General features: G+C 47.6%; 1 protein-coding gene across 7 annotated transcripts in view; it reads left to right on the top strand.

The window, feature by feature from the left end:
* The first annotated feature begins 3,455 nt into the window (after positions 1-3,455).
* Positions 3,456-22,324, top strand: part of Smarca2 (SWI/SNF related BAF chromatin remodeling complex subunit ATPase 2) — a 168,931-nt gene continuing 150,062 nt past the window's right edge. For 3 of the 7 annotated variants that reach the window (XM_048438755.3, XM_048438749.3, XM_085693741.2), the window contains exons 1-2: positions 3,456-3,601; positions 18,584-18,849. In XM_048438755.3, coding sequence (XP_048294712.3) covers positions 18,625-18,849 — 225 coding nt within the window. In that variant the 5' untranslated portion in view covers positions 3,456-3,601; positions 18,584-18,624. Of the gene's footprint in view, positions 3,602-5,286; positions 5,400-5,636; positions 5,897-7,675; positions 7,778-18,583; positions 18,850-22,324 lie in introns of those variants that run through there. The other 4 variants (XM_085693742.2, XM_085693744.2, XM_085693745.2 and 1 more) reach the window with 4 other exon arrangements.

Raw genomic sequence — 22,324 nt, 5'->3', positions numbered from 1 at the left:
TCTTCACTAAATTAAATGTCAGCTGATTCAGTCTGTCAAAGTTCAATCTCTATTACTACAGATGAAATACTCATTCCCTAAATGACCTTACCTGCTCTAGCCTGAAGCTACATAACATTTTAGTCCACATTAATACTCTCTTGGGACTAGAAGTTTCCAAATTTTGTGCCTGCAGTTTTTCTTCATGAGGGTGTTGCAACCAGATACCAGTTTTTAAACTCAGTATCTACTCTGTAAAGACATTCTCATCTGCCAAAGCAGACTTACATAACAAGTAGATGTGGCCAAGCAGACATGAAAAAGCAACTTCCACCCCTTGATACCAAGCTAGAAAGAGAAAAGCAACTTCAGAGAACACATTATGACTCATCAAAGTCCCCAAGAAAAAGCTTCCTGGGAATGTAGCATCCTGTGCAGCATCCCCTGGTCCTTTTAGCCTCTAACCATAGTTGTTTTTCTATGATTTTCTGCAAAATAAAAGAACCTCTCATTTTCTTCCTTAGCATCATCAATTGCTATATTTTGCTTTACCGTAGAGATGAAGCACATGTGATATACTCCACACTCCTTTTTTTCATATGGAGCAAACGCTGCTGCCTTTTCGTTTCTCATGAGTTTAAGAGTTCTTTGATAAAATTCTTACTTGCGGCAGTGTAAGCTACAGACAAGACAATTCTTCAGAGGAGAGACACGAAGGGAGAAGGTGAGGCATTCTTAGGCCAATGTGAGGGGAAAGAGAGGCAAATATCTATATTTAATCTGCGCTCCCAACCATAGATTGTGCTCTTTCATTTTGTAGCCGTGCATATAATGTATGGGTAGCGACCCCTCCAAGTACTGCATCAAAATTTGATGTCAGCTGGAAAACACACATATAGCAAAGGGAAGGCTTTCTCCTTCCCTTCTCTCTGACGAAATGCCAGGAGGAATGGCTGCTAGCTTTACTGTCAGAAAGATGATGGCTGTTCTTTCTAAGATTTGTCATGGTTAAGTGGAGGTGAAATTTTACTCACAAGGGAATAAGGTAAAGGCATGCTGGGCATGCTGGACTGGTGTGGCATACCTGGGGCAGGAGACTGTGAATGCTAGGACATTTGGGGCTAACTAGCCCCTGCAACATACACACCACACACACACACACACACACACACACACACACACGAGAGAGAGAGAGAGAGAGAGAGAGAGAGAGAGAGAGAGAGAGAGAGTCAAATACATACAGAGGCAAATGAAAAATGAACATGAAAACACACACACACACAGACAGGCACACAGAGAGACATAGAGACACAGAGAGAAACAGAGAGAGAAATAGACACAGATGCAGAGAAAAAGACAAACACACACACAGACAGTGTAACATCATTAAATTGTTAAGCTTGGGCTGTGAAGTTGACATGTGAAGGAAACAAATTGGGCCCTTAAAGTTTAAAACCTAATCCTTGTTAATGAATAAAGGTAAGCATTGTCATTAGGTTAAAGCCTTTTATTATACACAATTAGGCTTCTGGCTATATTTCTATAGAGCTGAAATGCATTAAGCAGTTAGAAGTTAGTATTTAGATTATACATTTACTACACTATTAATTGTGTTTAGTGTTTCTCAGACTATATTCCCAGCTACTGTTAGACTCGCCTATCCTAAGGAGAGGAACAATATTACACCTTTTGGGGCACACTCTATTCTAGTCCCTTAGTGTCCTTGTTGTTTGTTTGTTTGTTTTGCTTCATTTAGAAGTTCACTTTGGGGTACACAAAAAAGCAAGGAAGCTGAATTTAACAAGCAAGTAAGAGCATTTTGGAAAACTATAAAACTGTAAGATGTGTGATCATTCGCTCTCCCTGCAGGGTAAAAGTGGAGCCTTCCCAGCCTTTCCTCCCAGGTCTGGACCAGCGATATAAACACTTCTTGAAGCTTAATGAGCTCATACCAGATCTGACATTTTTTTCCCCATTGCTCTTTGTCATCAACACACCCAGTCCCGAAGATTGCGCATCCTTAGAAAGGCACTTCAGACCCTGTTGCTCACTCACACCGTCAATTCTGTAAAATTATAAACCGTCTTAAAACAGGATTTTACTCCAGGGTAGGAGGGATCCTCAACCAAATAGTCACAGTGCACTTTGAATGACTAATTTAAGCCATTACATTGCAAAATAAGGGATAAATCATACTTTTCATAACAGGACCACATAGGAGCAGTTTTAATTTTAAGAGGCAAGCACCTACATTAATCTGAGTCTAATATAATAGGCCCCTGATTTAAAATCTCCTAACATTCTTTCACACTTCATAAAACTAAAAATAAAACTGCCTCACCAAATAGTGACCTAGGGTCCAGCTGATGTACTGCATTTCAAGGGAGACTGAAGCACTCGCTCTCAAAACCACTACGTGCAGGCAAATTGCAGTTTGTAGCCTTAATTGGTCTTAAATGTGGGGTGGAAGAGAGAGGAGACTCCGGTCTGTAGAGAATGAGATTTATTTCCCTTTTTAAATCAAAAGCAGATCCCATGGTTCTGCTGCCCCCTGACTCTCCCGCCCCACCCCCACGGGGTTGCCCCTCCCCCCGACATATATTTGTGTATATTTTACTTGAAGGTGACAGGTGAGGGGATGTGAGAGTGCTTCGTGCTTTTCAGAAGTAAACAGAGGGGTTAGGCGGGTTTATTTGGGTTTATTTATTTACTAGGCGCCCAGCCTCTCAGCTGTTTCTCGTCGCTGGCATTTGGACGCTTGCAGTCCTTTAGGGATGAGACAGATTTGGCAGGCTCGTTCTTTGTGCCGCCTCCCTTTTCACTAGGGGTTTGGGATGGTTGGGAAGAATGCAGATTTATGACAGCTTTGGGAGAAGTGGGGGTGGGGGTTGTCCAAAAAGTTTCAGCTGGTATGATAATGCCCATTTTTTCCCTTGGTCAACACTGTGCCACAAACAGCTTTGGTGCCACTCGGAGCCCTGCCCCCGCCGTCCCCTCCCTTTCTCTCTGCAGGCTCGAGCTGGCAGGCGCAGGCACACTTAAATTCCAGCACGGTCTCCACATTCCCCCGAACTACTATGCTCTATTACTACGGCTATCCTCCCCTTGGCTCGGGGGCTCCCCTAGCCTCCCCTGAGGAGCTCGGATGATTACAGTCAGCCGAGGGACATGCAGCGCCCGAGTCCAGCAGGGCTGCGGGCTGACTGCGTTGTCCTGCGCAGTTTCTCTGCTCCAGGCACAAACAGAGCGGAGAGCCGGCGCCTCGCAGACACACACGGATCCACGCATACAGTAGAGCTGTCTCGATCCACATTCTTGCACACCGCCCCCTGCTCCCCCCGCGCGCCCGGAGTCGCTGAGCAAGGCGAGTGACAGGAGCGTCCCGCCAACCCGCGCCGGGTCGGGCAGGGAGGAGCGGCGCACGGGGCCAACTGCGGCGCGTCTTCCGGCGCCCGTGGAGGCGGCGAGGGTGGGACGCGGGGCGGAGCCCGAGTTTAGGAAGAGGAGGGGACGGCTGTCATCAATGAAGTCATATTCATAATCTAGTCCTCGCTCCCTCTGTTTCTGTACTCTGGGTGACTCAGAGAGGGAAGATTCAGCCAGCACACTGCTCGCGAGCAAGGTAAATATAACTTACAACTCCTTTCTCTTCTCTCCCCGGCTCCGGCCTCCCTGCTGCAGTCGCAGCCGAACCCCTCCGGCACCGCGCCGCCTTCGCCCCGGATTATGCATCCTTATCCTAATCATTATTTATTGTGCATGCTCGAAGACCAAAACAAACAGGCGGGCCAACCGCTACAACAACAAAAAAGCCCGCCTCTTCCTCGCGGGCCTCAGGTGCTCTAACGACAGCTCCCGGGCGGTGATAGAAGAAGAAACCAGAAAGTTTCAGCCGAACCTTGCCATTCTAATAACAACAGTAATAATTACTATTTCAAGGGGGCAAGGGGAATAAATCCCAACAAGCCATAGCCTTGACCCCGGGCAGGCTGACAGCGATGAGCTGCCAACTCAGGGTTGCAACACACTCTCGACCAGGTTGCATCCCCCAACCCCTTAAAAAAGCAGAGATGGGGAGGGCTGATGGCAGGAGAAGGAGAGAGTCTGGGGGGAAACGGAGAGGGAAGCTGGAAGGAAACGCGACAGTTCACCCCGAGCCATCCTCCCCATTAGAGTTGGAAGGAAACGAGAAAGGAGGGCGAAGAGCCCGGGCTGGCGGCAGGGCGCCAACCAACACGGCTGCTACTCGCCAGAGACTTGTTTAAAGGGCTCCGGCTGCGGGGACGCGAGCAGACCTTGGAGGCGGCTGTAGTCCCGGCTGGCTCACCGAGCTGGCGGCGGCCACTACGGCGGAGTCAGTGCCTGCGGGCTCGGAGGTGTTGCCTCCACTCCTCGGGTCCCCCTCGGGCAGGGGAGAGGGGGAGCGGGGGGGGGGGGGGATGTTGTCTGGTGACAGGCCTTCAGGCGAAGGGGCTGCCCCGGGGGCTGTGGTCGTGGCGCCACGGACCTCACTGTCTGGTACCTGGAGGCAGCGCGGGCTGGGGTATTGAAGTTCAGGGTGTTCAACCCGGGTCCCATTGCGGGAGGGTGGAAGGAAGCCCCAAGGAAAGAGGTCCGAGGTGCCCGCAGGGCTCCGTTAGCCTTCCCTCCCCCGCCTCTCTGGGTTTGTTTTCTTTTGCTTGGTGTCTTTCCTTGACTTGCGCCGCGGAAGCCGCGGCTGTGGGGCGTCTGGGATGGTCTGGGTGTCAGGGGCGCACAGGGACCCGGGAGAGCTGCGGCGGCTAAGGGCTCGGGAGGCCATGATCCGGATAATCCTCTCTGCCTGACTGTCACAACAGGACCCGTGCGCACCCGGGTAGCGGCCGTTGCTTTCGCCCGGGAAGGGAAAGGGCTGCAACGGGGAGGGAATGGGGGGTGGAGAAGGAGGGAGGCGGGGAGAGCCAGCGGGAGCCTCCTCCCAGCGATGACACTCACCCCTTCCTTCTCGCTCCCTGCTTTCGAGTTTGCTTTATTCCCATCCCAACCTAGTTCACCCCTTCCCCTATCTCCCCCTAATGTCGGGCCGCCTCCCCTCCCGTTGGCATTGCAAAACGGCCACGCCATCTGCAAAGGTGTCGCGATGCACTTCCCCAAATCACCGGTCCAGCTTGCCAGCCCCTGGGCGCCCTCCAGCCATTAAGCGCACACCATCACAGTGCCCCCCGGTGCCCCGCACCAGGCCGCGCGGCCTGGACACAGTGACACCGCGCCGGGCGGGTCGCAGCGGTGCGGACTCCAGGAGACACCCGCGCTCCGGTCCGGGCGCTCGCACCGGTTTCCGGTACCCGCGGGAGATCGCCGGGTGCGGGTGTCTGCGTTCGCCCCCGCCGCCTGGATTACATTATTATTTTTATCCGGGTTGCTGTTGGCTGCGGATGGTGGTGAGCACGGGGCTGGTGGGGCTGCCTGGGGGATGGGGACGGAGGGAAGTTGGACACCAATCAACCCGGAAAAAAAAAAAGTTTGGCAGGGCCACAAGTCGGGTGGAGGGGCAGGAGGGGGCGGCGGGCTGGCGCGAGTGTGCAGTGCGCTAGGGACTAGTGCGTGGCGAGCTGCGCGGGCTGCTCCTCCCGCCGGAGCCCTCCCGGGAGCCGGACGCAGACCCGCCGGGGTCTGGCGGCGAGAGGGCGGGAGGCAGTGGCGGTGCGTGCGGCGGCGAGGGCGAGTGCGTGGCGCGCGCGAGCGGCTGAGAATCAGGAAGTCACCGCGGCGAAGCGCACAGACATGTTTGATCGCCGTGACATGACGCGCGCGAGGGAGGAAGAGGAGGCGGCGGGGGCAGGGCCGCGGGCGCCGGCCTAAGCAGTGGTGTGCACCCCGCTCCCTCGCCGCCCCGGGCGCTGCCAGCCTGAGCCGCGGGCCATTCCGAGTCGCCCAGGTAAGGAGCCTGCTCCTCCCACCGCCGCCACCGCCCGCCGAGCTTTCTAGGTCTTTCTCTGCGGGGCCCTCTCCGGTCTCTGGCTCGCCTTCCTTGCAAAGTCAGGCAGGCAATGGATCGCAGGGAAAACTTTCCAGCGGGAGGCACCGCGCGGGGAAGAAGGAGGCCTCGCGGGTGGCTGGCGTTGTCAGTCCTTTTGGCTCCAGGTTCGGAGAGTCTCTGCGGCTGTTGCACGTTCAAACTTCGGGCCTTAACGTCCCTCCAACTCTCCAAGGATTTACTTCATTAAGAAAAGAAACATCCCAAGCGGTCCACTCTCCCTCGCTGGGCATTGGGGTGTTTCAAGCGAAGGAGGAAGGTGTAGGAGTGGAGAGAGCGGGGGGTGTAGTGCAGAATCATTCCTCATTCAGTGTCTGCACCGGGGTGTTATGTAATTTTAGTAGCACATGGGTGCGAAGCCCACACTGGGCTTCTCTCTCTCTTTTGTTTATATAACTTTTGGGGAGTTTTGCCAGGCTGTGCCCTTTTTTCCCCTCCTCTCCGGTGTGGTGGAGGGAGGTGGTGCTTTTGAAAAAGCGGAGTGACCTGACCGAGTTAGCAACGTTTTGTAGAGGTGTCATCATTGTGCCCTTTCTAGTCCTCACGTTGGCACGTATTCCTTTGTATGCATAACAATGGAGCATAAGGAAGACGTTAAGGACACACGTTTGTTTATTGCGCGGCGTGGTAATGTTTAAGGTTTCAGTTAATTTTCAAACTTCTTTTCACTTTGTTGTATGCCTTGCTTTGTGAGATAAGTAAGCTGGTTTGAGGGTTGCTTAGGGTTGGATAGCACAGAATTCCTGTCCAAACCTTCCAGGACTTAGAAAACAGTGAGAACTCTTCTAATTAATATAAAAGCCACATTTGATGCTGTGTGTGCAGATACTTACAAATGCACGTTCCAGCGTCTTCAGCAACATTTTCCTCCCGTTCGTGAAGCCATACCTGAAGTTGCTACTCACTAGGGACTTGACTGACCTCCCAGGCTACTCTGAAGCACAAGCTGGTGAAGGGTTAGGAGGTGTGGCTGGGTTGATTCTTAGGTGGCATTATTATGCAAATAGAGACACACTTTGTCTTTTCAGAATCTAATTGCCCTTTTATTCCTCTAGGCTTGCTGACTTGCTTTTAAAATACTGCCTTTGGGTAGTAGAGGAAGGGGGGCCCAATAAAGGGGTGGGGGACTTGGGACCAAGGACAAGGGAGGGTAATTGGGTTAAGGTACAACTATAAACACTAGGAGAATGCCATACTGAAACCCCTTATTTTGTACAGTTAATAGACACTGAGGGAAAAAATTTAAGAAAAAAAAAATCACTTAAGAATGTAAAAAACAAAATGCAAAATGCTCCCTTCCACCTCAAATGTTAACTACTGCAAAAAGGAGATCTAGAGACACCCTTAATTATTTATCAGGTAATTATTACAGTAGATTGAGGGGTAAATAGTCCACAGGGTGGAGGTACATCTAGTTTTTGTTTGGGCCTTTGAAAAATGTTGCCATATTGGTAGAGAGTTTTTAAATGAGTTAGGATGTGGGGTGTCAGAACCTTTGGCAGGGAGGGAATGACCCCCTCATGCTGCCTTTCTCCCAGGCCTTGTCCCACTCAGAGTCCAGCTTTGGCTCTGGCTGCACTGTGGTGTCTCACTGAAAACATGCGCCGCCGAGCCTGTTCAAAGCACCCTTAGATCTTTCCTTTTGTTCTTTTGTAAAGTGGGTTTTTTTTTTCCCCTCAGCATTTCTCATCAAGTTTCTTGAAAAGTGTTCTGGCCAACACCTGAGGCTTAGAATTGACCGCAATAAAAGCGTGCTTCTGGTTGGCGCTTGAATTCTCTCTTGTAAGTATTCCTGACACAGTATACCTAGAAAGTAACCCCTCTGCAGGTACTTATTTAAAGTTCTAGTTCTTTGATGAAGTTTAAAATAAACCATTCTGCAGGCAGGATGTGTTGGGGGTAGGGGGAGTAGAAGCGCAACTTTCTCTTCTAGAAGGAGGCTGTGGTGCTTTGTAATACTGTAATATTTTGACGTCTCATTTTAAAGGTGCATTGTGTTTTGGAGAAGGGCCGTAAACAGAGAAGTTTCATAAATTATGAAAGTGGTGCTGTCCTCCAGCCTTCCCAGTTTTCTCTCTCTCTTAGACGTCTTCCTTTGTAAACAAGGCCTTTGTCAAGCCCTCCTAGGTCAGCAGCTTTGTGCTACTCTAGAGATATAATAAATCACTGTTTATGACATTTTGACATGCTGCCACAAGGACTGACTTATCTCAGGCACCATGCTGAGGATCGTTTCCCTGTCTCAGCACGGGGAAAGAGTGCTAGCCAGCCTGAACCACCAGAAGTTTTGATTCATATCATTTTTTATACTTAAGATGCTGTAGGAGATGGACAGTGTGTGTCCCTTTGCACGAGTGGCCTCAGAAAACTGTGGGTCATGGTTCCCTCCTGTGGTAATTTCTAATGAACAAATGAGAAAAATACCCCTCATGAAAAGTTATATTTTGAGGTTACTTTTGATTTTTTTTCTGTCATCTTTGAGGGAAAAAAAAAGTGTGTGTGGAACTTTTAATATCTAGCCTGTTAATAAGATTTTGAGTATGATTGGGTATAGTATATATAATCATTGGGTATATAAAATACAGATGCTGGTAATTTATTTGATAGGATGTTTAGGAAGTTGTAGGTGTTGTTTGTTATTTTTCTATACAGAAAGTTGTGACTGTGTTTATCAGAGAACTTAGGGGTCTAACACTACGCTCTATCAGAGTTTGTGAGAGAGCATGTTTATTCGCCTTATTGTATATTTATTATGAAAGGGCATATTTATCACCAAGTCAAATGGGAGCTTGCACCCTGGATTTGAAGGACTTTATGTCTCTGTTACTGTTTTCTTAGAATTTTATCATTCGTCCACGTTGATTTAGTACCTTTCCTTGAAAGTATTCAGATGTGTGTGTGTGTGTGTGTGTGCGCGCGCGCGTGCGCGCGCACGCGCATCACTTTCAAGTACTTAAGTTTTCTAAATATAGTTTAAATGCTTGGATAATTGTATCTCAGCAAAACATAGAAGGGATCCAATGAAGTCCAGTAGCCAAATGGTGAGGTGTTTGAACATTGACTAGAAACCCCTCCTTAATTCTCTCACATGGTCATCTAGAATGATGAGTTGGATAGTGATACAGATTTTGATTCTTTTTTTTAAGTTGTCAGCCTTCCTGCTCCGATAGCCCAACTGCTGGAATTACAGCTGTGTATCACCACACCCTGTGCTAAGGATGGAACCCAGGGTTTTGTGTATGCCAGGCGAATACTCTACCACCAAGCAGCATCCCTAACCCATGGTTTATTTCTGGGGTTCTGGAAAACTTGGTTTGCATTGCGGTAGTTTACTGGTTCTATGACACCGGTGGGACATTCTGACAGGTATATTCAGGCTATATTTCTGGGTGACTTCAAGTGTCTAAGAATTCTGCATTTTTATGGGGGTAACCAGTCTTATACCAGTATATGATCTACATTTGTTCAAAGACTACAGTATTTGAAACTCTTCAAAAAAAAGTTATTTATTCTAAGTATGGTCTGGGGTTTGTAGCTGACGAATGGAATCCCCAGAAGTTGAGACTGAGATAGAACAGAGTTTAAAGGCCACTGAGGTGTGGTTATCCTCTCCCCTCTTTTTAAAAACTGGAGTTGGCATTTGGGAGTTAAAATTATGTAGAAAACAAAGAGAGAAAAGGCTAACTGAGAAGAACTGTGTGTAGGGTGTTGGTACCCAGGTTACCCGAAGGGATCCTCGGGGGATTTGCATTCAGTTGTGCTTTCCTTGCTTGGGATGCTTGTACATTTCTTTGCCTGCTGGATGTGGTCAACTGCAGTTTCTGCCATCCCAATGGGAGAGGAGCCATCCCTATGGAAATTGGATGTCTGGGAGGAAAGCCTCCCCTGCCCCCAGGCTTTTTAACAACTCGACACATAATAGCTTGGCAAATATTTGCTGCTATTCTGTGGTCTGCTGTTCTGTTCTGAAATGCCATTAAGCAAAGTCCAAAAATCTGTTAAAAAAAAAATTCAGTGGTCAGTATAAAGTGATGTGTTTTCCAGAATGTACTCAACACAGGAGAAGAGAGTGGCCTGCTGAGCCCTGTGACAGAGGGAGGCCAGGAGCAGCTCTCTTGACTTCATGGGACTGATGAAGAGTTAGGGTTGTGGAAGAGAAGAGCAGAAAAGGGGGTGGTGGATGCAGGTCATCTGGGATTAGAAGAAAAGCCTTAGTCACGGGGACTAAGCTTGAACAAGCCTTGGGTCGACCACTGTACCTGCTTGGACCAGTTTGCCTGGACCAAGAGGTCCCAGCGGGAGAGTTTTACAAGAAAGTTGAAGACTGTAGAGAGCCAAGATGTCTAGACTAGAGCATGAATATTCTGCCCAAAATATGTTGGAGTCTTGTCTCTCGGAACTGAATATCTCCTTGTTTTACATGTATATGTTTTGTGTGTATGTATATCTGTGTACTGTGTGCATGCCTGGTACTCACAGGGGCCAGAAGTTGCAAACAATCCTGAGCCCACCCCGTGGGTGCTATGAATCAGTCCTTAGGAAGAGCAGCCGGTGCTATTAACCTCAGGGCTGTCTCTCCAGCCTCTCTCAGTAAGTTTGAACTATCCGGTAACTTGTGTATTCAAGTTCACAGTGAGACTTGTAGATCTTCTAAGGATCCTAGCAGTAATGAGCGTTTGTCTACCATAATCTCGCAAGGTATCTGCACATCTTATATTTTATTTAGTTCCTCTCAAAGCTAAACTTGTTCCTGGCTTTCCAGTGTGCAGCAGCAGTAGGTAAGGAACTTGGAACCTAAAGAGGTTCGCTGGACCTGCTGATTGATGGCAGACTCATAAACGGCTGCTGTCAGTTTTTACTGCCGTGGATTCAAAGGGTTCATTGTTGGTTGTGACTGCGTCCGTCAGGGAAGGTTGGGCATATTAAAGATCAACTAGGCTAGAGGTGTGCTTTAGTGGTAGAGAGATTGCCTAACATGTGCAGGTTAGGTTCATTTCCTAGGTTCAATCCCCGGAGCCTTCAGGCTGTCCATCACATGTATAACCCAGGCTCACTCCACTTGTAAGCCTAAATGCTGAGTTTTGCCCCTAAGTAAAAGTGAGTCTGTCAACCAGATTTTTAAGGCATGCATTTCATATTTTTTTTTAAAATATATATACGTTTAGTGTATAGATGACATTTTCTTAAGAGAAAATGAAGTTGATTATCTCCAGCATCCTAAGATGAGATTGCTTTGGGAAAGAGTCTTTATTTGTCTGGGGTGGACAGGCAGGTACACAATGTGCGCAAGTGGTTGGTTACGCTTCGGGATACCCATTTTAAAGCTAGCTTTTGATGGCTTGATTTGCTGGCTTCTTTTATGGCCAAGGGCCTAGCAGTGTGTGCTAACCTTTGAGTGAGTTAACCTTTGCTTGTCCCTAATCCTTGAGTCTCAGATTAGAGAAGTGTGCTGTTTCTGTATTGAAGTGGCCTCCTACATTTTGGATTTTCTTATTAACGCCCCTTTTCCTGTGTGGAAATGTCCATGGTCCTCGCTAGCACAGGTGGAGGACTAGTGTAGGGCGGGAACTCAGGTATCTATGGAGATAAGGTGAAGCCAGGATCCAGCCTAGGCAGTGCTGGAGTACCGCAGGGCTGGGGAGGGGGCGGCAGGGGTGGGATGGGGTGGGCTAATTAATGTAGTTCAGTTTATTGTTACCTGCCCTGTGCACCGAGCTTCTTCCCAGCCATTGCCAGGTCTGATTCTGGGCAAGGACAGGTCCCAGGGCAGTTTATTTAAAGGCAGGGCAGCAGCTCAGGCATGTCCTAAATCTGTTTCCCCCATGAAAGCAAGTTCACAGAAGCCCAGTGAACGGAAAAGTTCTCATTCAAGCACTACTTAAAACATATATGACTTTGAGATGAATGGCAAGCCAACATGAAGAACTATGAGAATGTGTTTTCAGTGCTTCCCTAGGGTTTGGGTGGAGCAACTTTCTTTAGCTTTAGACCCAGCACATCACAAATTGTATCGGAAACTGTTTACAGTTACACGTCTCAGGCCAAGCAGCAGCCTGGCCTGCTTGATGGTTAACCGTGAGGCAGACAGCCTTGGCTTCTGAACAGGAGGCTCCAGGTAGACCCAGTCCTATATCCTCACTGTTTTCCCCCATACTGCCCGCCTACCACCACTAATGGTGCTTGCTCTGTCCAGTTCTAGGCAAGCTGCTACCTCCTGTGTAGGAGTTCAGTTCCTCTAGTGAGAAGGATATGTAGATAGAAGCCAAGCAGCCCTTCTGAGCAGAGACTTCTGACTCAGCAGACAGACACAAAAGGACCCTTATCTTGACTTATCACTTATCCCAAGCCTTATCACTGTCCTGTGGCAGCCAGAACGCTGGCAAAGGCTGAGTTATTCTTAGGCCTTGGGCTAAGTTCTTATTTATGATGGTCCACCTTTAGCCTGGCCTCAAGTCTTCCTGTAAAGTGAGAGCCCTGCGAAGATTGGCTGGAGTCCTGGGCTGACTCCAGGCTTCCTTAGGAGCTCTGGTGAAGGGCACTTTAGGAGGTATTGCCCAAGTTAGTGCACACTCCCCAACTCTCCTTGTTTCTAGAAAGTTTTATTTTTTGTTTTCATGTCTCCAACGACCCTTCCCCGAGTCTTTGCCTCCTCTTTGAGTGTCGTTCCTCCCTCCCGCCCTATTGCCTTGGCGACATTTAGCTGCACCCATTTTAGTTCTGGAAGATCTTCCATCTTTTTCTCTTGTTGCCTTTTATGCATAAATTTCCTGTTAGGGCTGTGTGTGTGTGTGTGTGTGTGTGTGTGTGCGCGCGTGTGCGCGTGCCTGTTTGTGTGTCTGTCTGTTACTATTGTTCTCCTTAACTCCACTCTGCCTGAGACATTCAGTAGAATTGAGAATAAATATAAAAAGTGGATCTTTTGGTGTTGGGTTAAGCGTCAAAACACTTTTGGGCAATGATGTTTTCACCTCAGAATCTCTTTAGGGTTTGGCTTCTCTTTTACTTCATCCCATGATAAATAAAATAATGTCCCAGCCAAATCCTAGCCCTTGCAAAACACCTGTGGCATTGTTTCCATCTTTGTTCTTTGTCTCCTATTTGTCTACCCCTGGCTGGCCCAGCAGTGGAACACATTACAGAGGTGCCAGGCTCAAGCTGAGGCATGCTACCCCTAAATCAGTGTGGTCAAGACTGGAGACCGGCCAGCTTCTCCTGATTGTATCCTTAGGGATCTCAGTCTCTTTCTTTGGTCTGAAGTTAGCCTGGCAGTCCCATTGCTTACGTTTTACATTTTTTTAAATATGTATAAATCCATGGCTGCATTCTGCTTATGATTTTCATCTGGATTCTCTGAGATGTTGTAAAACACATACAACAGTAAAGAGAAGTGGAGCTGATGGTGGTAGTGGTGGGCACAGGAGCTCCGGAGATGCAGCCTTGCGCGACCCCAGGGATTTGGATGTAACTGGGGGGTGGGGGGGATGGAGAGAGGAGAAGCACAGGCAGGTAGTAAGCTGGAGTGGACTGGGCTGGGCTCTCTTCTGGAGAAACCGCAGCAGCCGGGATGGTCAGCATGGTTGGCATAGGGAACTGAACAGAGAGGCAGGGCTACTGAATACCATTGGAGAATGAGATGGGGGTTATCACATACAGCTAAACAAGGAAGCAGGGTTTATGGTGTACAGTTGGATCAAGGAGACCAGTTTAGTTCATCTCGGTAGAAGCAGTCTCTGAAGGGAAGCATTCTTGAGGCTAGAAGCATCTGGGATTGGGGAGAGAAAGCTATGGTGAACATTCTCTGCACACTGTCAGTATTTGCACCCAGCCCCCAGAAAGGCTTTGGCCTCCCTCTGAGCCCCAGACATGGTACTTGACATGTCTTGTGTGAACAACGCATGTTCACTCAGGAATCCAGTCACTCGTGGCTTTCTCCACTCCCTTAACTCTGCAGGAAAGTAGAGAGCTTAGCAAGCCTTGATTGGGTGGTGTTGGGGGCTAGCCTCGACAAAAATACCTTTCTCCAGAGTGGAGGTGTGGGGATTTAGAAATATAGTAAAGACTACGAAGACACGAATGAAAATAATAAAACGCAGACACTTGTAGGACAGTATCGGGAGGGAATTTCTCAGTGAGCACTGAAAATTCGCCCATGTTTAATTTCCAACTAGTTAATAGACCCCTGACCCCAAAAGGTAGGAGTAAGACAAAAGACTGCATTAACAAACAAATTGAAAATCAGGGGCTACATTCATCCCAGGGACTAAGACCAAGCACTCCTTAGGCAAACCACTCCCTGGGTGCAATCCCAAGTGAATGGAAATCACTTGTGACTTATGGGAATTTAGTTGGATGCTTAGACTTTTGTTTTACATAGGAACATACTACTCCACTATTCCAGGAACTAGGGGTCTAGCAACTAGCCATACCTCTTGAGAGAGAGTGAGTACAATTATGTGGGACCTTTGTTTGAGTTAGAAGCGCAATAACCTTGAATGAACTAAAAACAAGTCCCAAACTCTCTGACCTTTGGCCTCTGTGGGCCCCCACAGGGTAGTGATGGACTTCGGCTGGTAGGTACCCTATTTGATTGATGCACTGAGAGAATCAGAGGATAAAGTGTCCAATGAGAAGTTCTGCTCCTGCGACCCATGTGACTTTGGACCAGCCAGGCTCTTTCCTGGCTCCACCTTTTCCACGGGAGCCTGACACACTGTCCCCTTCACTCAAGGGACTGGAATGAGTATGAAGCCCAGGAGGTGTGCTTAACTCCCACCACCCACATGCAGGTCCTTGGAATTTCCTGGGTTGCAATTAGATTGGAGCCTTAAGTTTTCTCTGGGTTGTCATAGTTGAGGTGGTGACCCTTAAAATTCTGCGGATTTAAACTCCTTTTACTATGCAGATGGAGGTGCCCAGCCTTTTTCAAAGTGCAAGGGGGAAGGGAGAGGGAGTCTGGGGTTGATGGCTGTGGGGTTTGGAGTTGTGGGAAGTGCAGCCATGGCCTTTTGCTTTGAAAAGCACGCCCTCCCCCGTTGTAAAGGCAAGAATGCCTGAATGAGAAAGACAGGGTGTACTACTGAGGAATTCTTGCCAAGAACACAGTGGCCTGGCCCTCAGGGAGTCCTAGTCTGAGGCAGAGGGTAACACAGCAGTGAGGGGAGAGGGCTGCACTTGCCTGCGTCTGGGCAGCAGCTGTGCTCTCTCTCCCCCAGGCATATTTCCTTCAGTGTATTTGCCCTTGTGGCATAGGTTGTTCCCATCCGAGACAAGGCACAGCTCTGTCCCCAACAGAAAACTCTAATAGATGATCAGTCTCCTAACTTGGTCAAACTCTCCCAGACTGAGCCCTGCTCCTCTCCCACCATGTTTCTATGACCACCCTGTCATCTCCACTGTCAGGTGCTTTGAAGAAGGATGAAAGGGGCAGGGATTTGAGTGGACATGACAGACGCAAGGAAAGCTGAGTTGACCAGCCTAGGCTTGAAGCCCTCGTGGCTGACTCAGTGATAACATGCCCTCAGCCTTGAGATTTGTACCTTTGTAATTCGTAGCCCTGCCTGTCTTTATAATAGAAGATTGTGCATTTGAGCTAAATAATAAAGTTGCCAGCAGAAATGTGGACAAAGAATAAGCCTAGGACTACTGGTCTCAGCTCTGTGAGGTCGCCTTCCCGTCTGTGCTTGAGTGATTGGCAGTTCTGGTTTTGACGTAGAAGCCCATTCAGGAGCTCTATCAAGCACTGGGTCAGACGGGGACTCTGAGTCCATCTGGATGGTGGTAGACACCAAGTCACAGATAGATGGAGGGGTCATTTGAGATATTCCCCTCATAAGCCGTGAGAGAACCAAGGGATCCCAGGGGAAAGTACCTTTCCAGCATTCCAGAGTAGTAGACTTGACACAGAACCCAGATCTCTGGGTTCCTAGTTGAGGTGGAAGTCAGCCATCATCACCTTCAGTTCTCAGAGAGTCTAATCCTTACCATTCTCTAGTCACATGACCCAGGGTTAAACTATCCTGCTTCCCTTAGACCTATACACTCATTACATCCCTGAGCCGACGGAATCTCTTATTATGGAGTTTCCATGTAACATACTCCTGTGTTAGCTTTCCACTTATGTGCTCCAGAGCTTCCCTCTTCCCTCCAAAGATATTTTTCCTCATAAGAAGTTTAGTTTCCATAAAAAAAGAGGAATATTTATTTGGAGTTGTATGTGTTTCACAACGTCTCAGAGAATCCAGATGAAAATAATAGGCAGAATGCAGTCATGGATTTATATGTATTAAAAAATGTAAAACGTAAGCAGTAGGACTGTCAGGCTAACTTGAGTGTGTGTGTCTTCATTGTTCAAACTTGTGCTATATTACCAAAATACCCATTGAAGCCGATTTCACAACAAACCATAACAGGAACTAAGTAATTTCCTTTAATTCACTGAAAAATGAAGGGGTGTATCAGTTTGTTGATGTCCACGGCAGAACGTTCTAACTTGTAGTGCCCGTGGACTGACGTCAGCTCCCTAAGTTTAAAAAGCTGACCGAGCGCGTGTGTGTTTATGTGCGAGGTAGGTGGAAGGCAAACACAAAAGTTACTTCCACCTGCTTTGTTAATCATAGAAAGTAAATAACCTTTGGTTCGTAGGGCATTTCAGGTTATAATTCACCCCAGACCCTTCTCTGAGGAAGCATGTGTCTTGAGTTCCCATTTTAACCTCGATGTGTTCGCCAGAGTGGCCTATGGTTGTGCCTACCTTTTAAAAATGTCATTCTGTATACACCCCGAACACTGGCTGCTCTTTAGGTTTATTTACAAGATTAATCGAATCAACTTGCTTTTGAAATTTTGTCAGCTGTTTATTCACTGAGGTTTTGTTTGTGTTTGTTTTGTGCAGTCTCACTCTGTAGCCCAGGCTGGCCTAGGTGTCTCAGTGACCCGTCCTCAACATCCCAAGTGCTGCTATTGCAGGTGTGACGTGCCAGGCCCAACTATTATTGGGTATTTTCCGAGCCCAGGGTGCACATTCAAGGTGCAGGGGACACAGGCTGGAAGAGCGGGGTTCTCTTTTGTGGGTCTTGGTTGTATAGAGGTTCAGTAATCGAACAGGAATGGAGCTGATGTGGGTTTTCCACCTCCCACTTCCCTGTGAGGAGCCCTGTTCTGGATGACGTAGGCTGCTAGTCTAATTGCATCTCTGCCATTGTGTGGTAGGTAATCAAGTCACTCGGGGGGTGGGGGGTGCCATTCTGTGTTTTGTGAGGTCGACAGCAAAAATGTTTGCCCTGTGTACATTTGTGCCAGTGGGACAACTCCTGAACACGGAACAGGTATTACTGTAGTGGCCTTCGGCTGTGTTGCTAGGACTGCTGATCTCTACGGGAATTTAGAAGACATCTTATTTACTCGTTTTTGTTTCGTGAATTATCCAAGGTGCCATGACTCAGTCAGTCATTTCCTAGTGCGAGAATGCAGGGGAGGCTTGGAGGCTGGGTGACAGAGTAGCAAACAGGTAAGTCTGGAGAAACATAATGTCCATACCTAAACACAGACAGCTACCCTCTGGCATCCTTGACCAGAGGCCTAGCACAAATCAGAAACCATAACAGTGTGAGTGGTTCTGGTTCTGTTACTTGTCTGGGAGGAGGCTGAGTTGTCTTTGTTCGATTTGATGACTTCTGGTCCAGTAGATGTGGTTGGTAGATAAGGCATGCAGACTGTGGTAGTTTTGGACTTGGTTGTTTTTCTTTTTGCATGTGCTGTCTCATCTGACTCCAGGAAGTATCGAGAACTTACCTAGTAATTGTGTCGCAGTGGATTTGAACCCATACTAGTATGAGCCCCATAGCTTGCTTGCTTCTTTCCTTCCTACCTTTCTTTATTTCAAGACAGGGTCTCTCTGTGTAGCCCTGGCTGTCCTGGAACTTGCTCTGTAGACTAGGCTGGCTCCAAACTCACAGAGACCAACCTGCCTCTGCCTCCCAAGTGCTGGGTTTAAGGTGTATGCCACCACCTTCCGGCTATCTTTCTTCTTTTCTATAATGGGACTTTTCTCTTTATTATCTATTGGTGGACCTGTATCTCCCTCACCCCCTTAGTCATCTAGAATTCTTCGTGAAGTTTTTTATTGCCTCATTGACTTATGAAAATGAGTCTTGGAGGGGTCCTTATTTGTAAAGGATTTTCTATTCCAGTGGTTTGGGGAGTTGGGGTGGGGGAGTGGAGGTGGGGTGACTTCTAAGGTGTCTAAGCCCGTCTATAATGAAGTGTCTATTGTGTTTAGTCATATATTCAGACTTGTTTAGATCCTGCTTATATGTTAAATTCCATTTGCTCCAGCCAGTCTCTTTGTATCCTGGATGATTTATTTTCTGGGGAATCACTTAAAGCATGTGTTTTTTTAAAACAAGTGGTCTTCATAAAGACTGGGGCCCAGGGATATATATCACACTCATTCAAGCATCTGGAGGAGACAGGGTCGTTCTGTTTGATGTTAGTTATAGAAACGGCACCATCAAATTCTAACAACTGTTTTGTTTGGATCTGAGCATCATGTTTAAAACATCTTTTCTTTCCTTTCCCCCTTCTCACCAGCTTAGTGTCACTCTGCTGACTGGCAGAGCCAGGAGAAGTAGATGTCCACACCTACAGACCCAGCTGCCATGCCCCACCCTGGGCCCTCCCCAGGGCCCGGACCCTCTCCTGGACCAATCCTGGGGCCTAGTCCAGGACCAGGACCGTCTCCAGGTTCTGTCCACAGCATGATGGGGCCCAGCCCTGGACCCCCCAGCGTCTCACATCCTATGTCAACAATGGGCTCCGCAGACTTCCCACAGGAAGGCATGCACCAGTTGCATAAGGTAAGATTTTGAGCATTCCTTCCCACTTGACCTGTCTTCCCAGGCCTGGCTGGGGACCGTCCTGTCCTGAGGACTCTCCTGCTTTTTCCTGTTGTTAACATGAGGATCTAGTTAGACATCTGTGTTAGTTTGCAGCCTGGCAGTGATGGCACATGCCTTTAATCCCAACACTTGGGAGGCAGAGGCAGGTGGATCTCTGTGAGTTTGAGGCCAGCCTGGTCTACAAGAACTAGTTCCAGGACAGGCTCCAAAGCTACAGAGAAACCCTGTCTTGAAAAACAAAAACAAGCAAACAAACAAAAAAGAAATCTGTGTTAATTTGCCTGGTATTAAAACCATTCCTGTAATCCCAGTTCTTGGCAGATTGAAGCAAGAGGATCATGCATTTGAGGCCAACCAGGGCTATGTAAGGAGATTCTGTCTCAAGAGAAAAAAAAAAAAACAACCATCCCCAAACTAGTGTAAAACACACTGCCTTTGCTGTACTTTTGCTGTTATAGATGGCCCAACAATAAAGATGTCTTTTTAAAATACAAAGGTCTACAGTGTGATGTGAGCAGTTTGGGGGATTAGAGGGTTAAAGGTATTTTGTCTTGGTGATTAAGTACATTAGTAAATAAAACTCTCCCCTCCATCTCTCATATAATTTTGTCATCCATAAATCAATATATTGAAAATTTCTTCTTCCCTAAAAATGTTGAAATTTATTTGATAAAACTAGATCTTGAAGAGTGGCAGGTCTTTTTCTTTTGCTAAAGGTATTGCAGGGCCTGGAGAGGTGGATCCCAGTCACGATTATTTGCTGTTCTTGCAGGACTGACATTGGGCCACTCACCCTCACCTGTAACTGCAGCTGCAGTGATCTGACTTCCTTTCCTGGACTCCTCAGACATCCCCACGTGTGGCACACACAGACAATAAATAAATAGATAAAAATCTTTAAGTGTTTTTCACAAAAGACTCTGAAAATTGAATAGTTTCTAGGGAATTCTTCCCATTTTGGTGTATTGAGATAGGTAGCTAGCTCAGGTTGGCCCCCGAGTCTCGACAGTCCTGCTCAGTCTCCGTTGTGGTGAGATAGGTAGATAGCTCAGGTTGGTCCCAGAGTCTCGACAGTCCTGCCCAGTCCTGCTCAGTCTCCAGGGTGGTGACTGAGCTACCATGGGGAATCTTGGGAATTCTCTGCCTCTATGAAGCAGCCTCACTCTAAATCAGAAGATCTGCTTGTTCATTTCTAGAATAGTTTCTAGTGATTCCCTCCCTATGAGATATTTGTGGGAAGGATGATCACATAGGTACTCTTTGGCCTTGAGCCCTTATAGGAAATGCTAAAGATAGCCTCTTTGAGAAAGTTCCTCTTTGAGTGTTTCTTTGAAGGTTAACCAATCAAAGGAAACCAATAAGGGCATCATGTGTTCTTGAAAGTCTTGCTTCATGAGGCAAGTGCTGGCTTTGCACCCCTGAGGATGATGTCACATGCGGGGCGGCCCCTTGTCCATGCAGCATGAGCGCCCACATCCTCTGGAGAAAGACCCAATGGCATATAAGAGATTTCTCCTGAGGAACTGGCCTCTGGAGAAGTCCCACAGTTGGCAGTCAGCAGGCTGGAAACCCAGAGCAGCCAGTGGGAATGTGAAAGGCCAGTCCTGTAAGCTCTGGTGGAAGGTCAGGAGACCCACTCCCAGTCTAGGTCAGGAGAAAATAGACCTGCTCCCGACCTCTGCCTTTTCTTGTCTTCAGCCTCTGCATGAATTTGGGATGATGCCCGCTGCATAGGCCAGGGTACTCTGCTTTCTTCAGTTTCTATTCAAATGCTAACCTTATCTGGAAACCCCTGGAAGACATACCCAGATAGATATAAACCTCACCAAGTATCCAGATACCAGTGGTCAAGGTTTCACAGAAAGTTAGCCGTCACAGTAGCCAAGTGCTAGGAGATACTCATTTGAAACAAAAGCATCTTCAGGGGAAGGGGTGGGTCGTACCTTACTTTGTAGGACTTCAGGTCATTTTCAAGGTAGGGCATTAGAACCCCAAAGGGAAGGTCTACTTTAAAAAGTCACTTGATGATTTCCAAATATCGTGATTTCCAAATATTTGCTTATCGTGAAAAGTGGAGCGGTACCAAGAAAAATGAGTGAGTTACCCAAGGAAACAGCTGAACACGCATTCCACGCCTTCCTTTTTTTCCCGTATTTGGCAACAGGACAGGCTTAGCACAGGTATGCATAGGCAGCTGTGGGCTTTTTTTCTAATCACAGAACCATGTTGTCTCTATTGATTACTGTGAAACATCTTTTTATTTAGTGATGTACTTCTGTAGTATCTCCAAGTGTGCGTGCCCCCTCTTTTTTGTTTGTTTGTTTGTTTGTGATAGAGTCTCACATATCTCACAGTGGCCTTGACATCGCTGTGTAACCCAGAATGGCCTTGGACTCCTCCTTCCACCTCTGGACTGCTGGGCTTACAAGTCTGCGTCACCATGCCTGGCTGCCCTCCTTAAAAAAAAAAAAAAAATCTGTGTTTGACTTGTCATGTCTACAGAACTAAAGCCTCTTATTTTCCATGACGTACTATGGGTTGACATCTTGACGTACTGAAGTCATTGAATCAGCTCCTGTTCTGTTAACTGTGGGATGTATTCTGGAGTCCACTTTGCCCTCGTGGACTCTGTCCCTGTGTCACAGAACCTTGGGATGACCCGAGGATAAAGGCCTCACCTTCCAAAGGAAAGGAAAAAAAAAAACAAAACGTGGAGGACGTGTTTAGTTAACCTTTGTGATTGGAGCATTTAAAAATTAAATGTGTGAGTGAGGATTGGTCCTGCCCTGCTTTTCTATTGGGCAGTCTTACTGATTGTCATCTCTTCTGGCCCATGGCTTTTGTCCCGTGGTCCGTTCTCTCTCTCTTATTTTCTACACTCCTGGGTACTCCCTTTTGTTTGGTGTTGGTCTTGCCTGTGAGCTCCCCTGCAGATTTTACCACCCCGTTCCCCACCTTGCAGCCCCTGAGATAGCTCTCTGCCTGAGGACCTGGGTGAACCCGGGGAGCACACACCTGCGGGCCAGATGCCTTCACTTTCTTCCTTCTTTTTCAGGCGGCTGTGCTCCTTGTCCTCCTCCTCCATCTCCCTCTGAGCTTCAGCTTTGCGCTTTTCAACATCACTGAAAATAAGTAAACAAGTGGTCTAAATACATCTGCTGCATGGCTTTGATTTCCTCTCTATTATTACTACTTAACAGACTCAGTGACACTCTTTATACCAGATTCTTCCCATTTTTCTTCTGAGCATCCTCTTTATGGTAAAAATTTCCCTCTTTTCAAGTGCATGCTTTTGACTCTGCAGAAATTAACTTTCTTTTCTCCAAAACTGCAAACACTCATACTTTCTTGCTTGAAGTCATTTGGTTTTTATAAACTCTTGGAAATGTTCCTTCCAGGCTGTTTGGAAAATTGCTATTACAGTTGGGGGAAG

The sequence above is a fragment of the Myodes glareolus genome, chromosome 7 (assembly GCF_982192425.1).
Source record: "Myodes glareolus chromosome 7, mMyoGla1.1, whole genome shotgun sequence".
NCBI classification, from domain to species: domain Eukaryota; kingdom Metazoa; phylum Chordata; class Mammalia; order Rodentia; family Cricetidae; genus Myodes; species Myodes glareolus.
The sequence above is the reverse complement of the archived record's forward strand: the minus strand, read 5'-3'. Positions and strand labels throughout refer to the sequence as shown.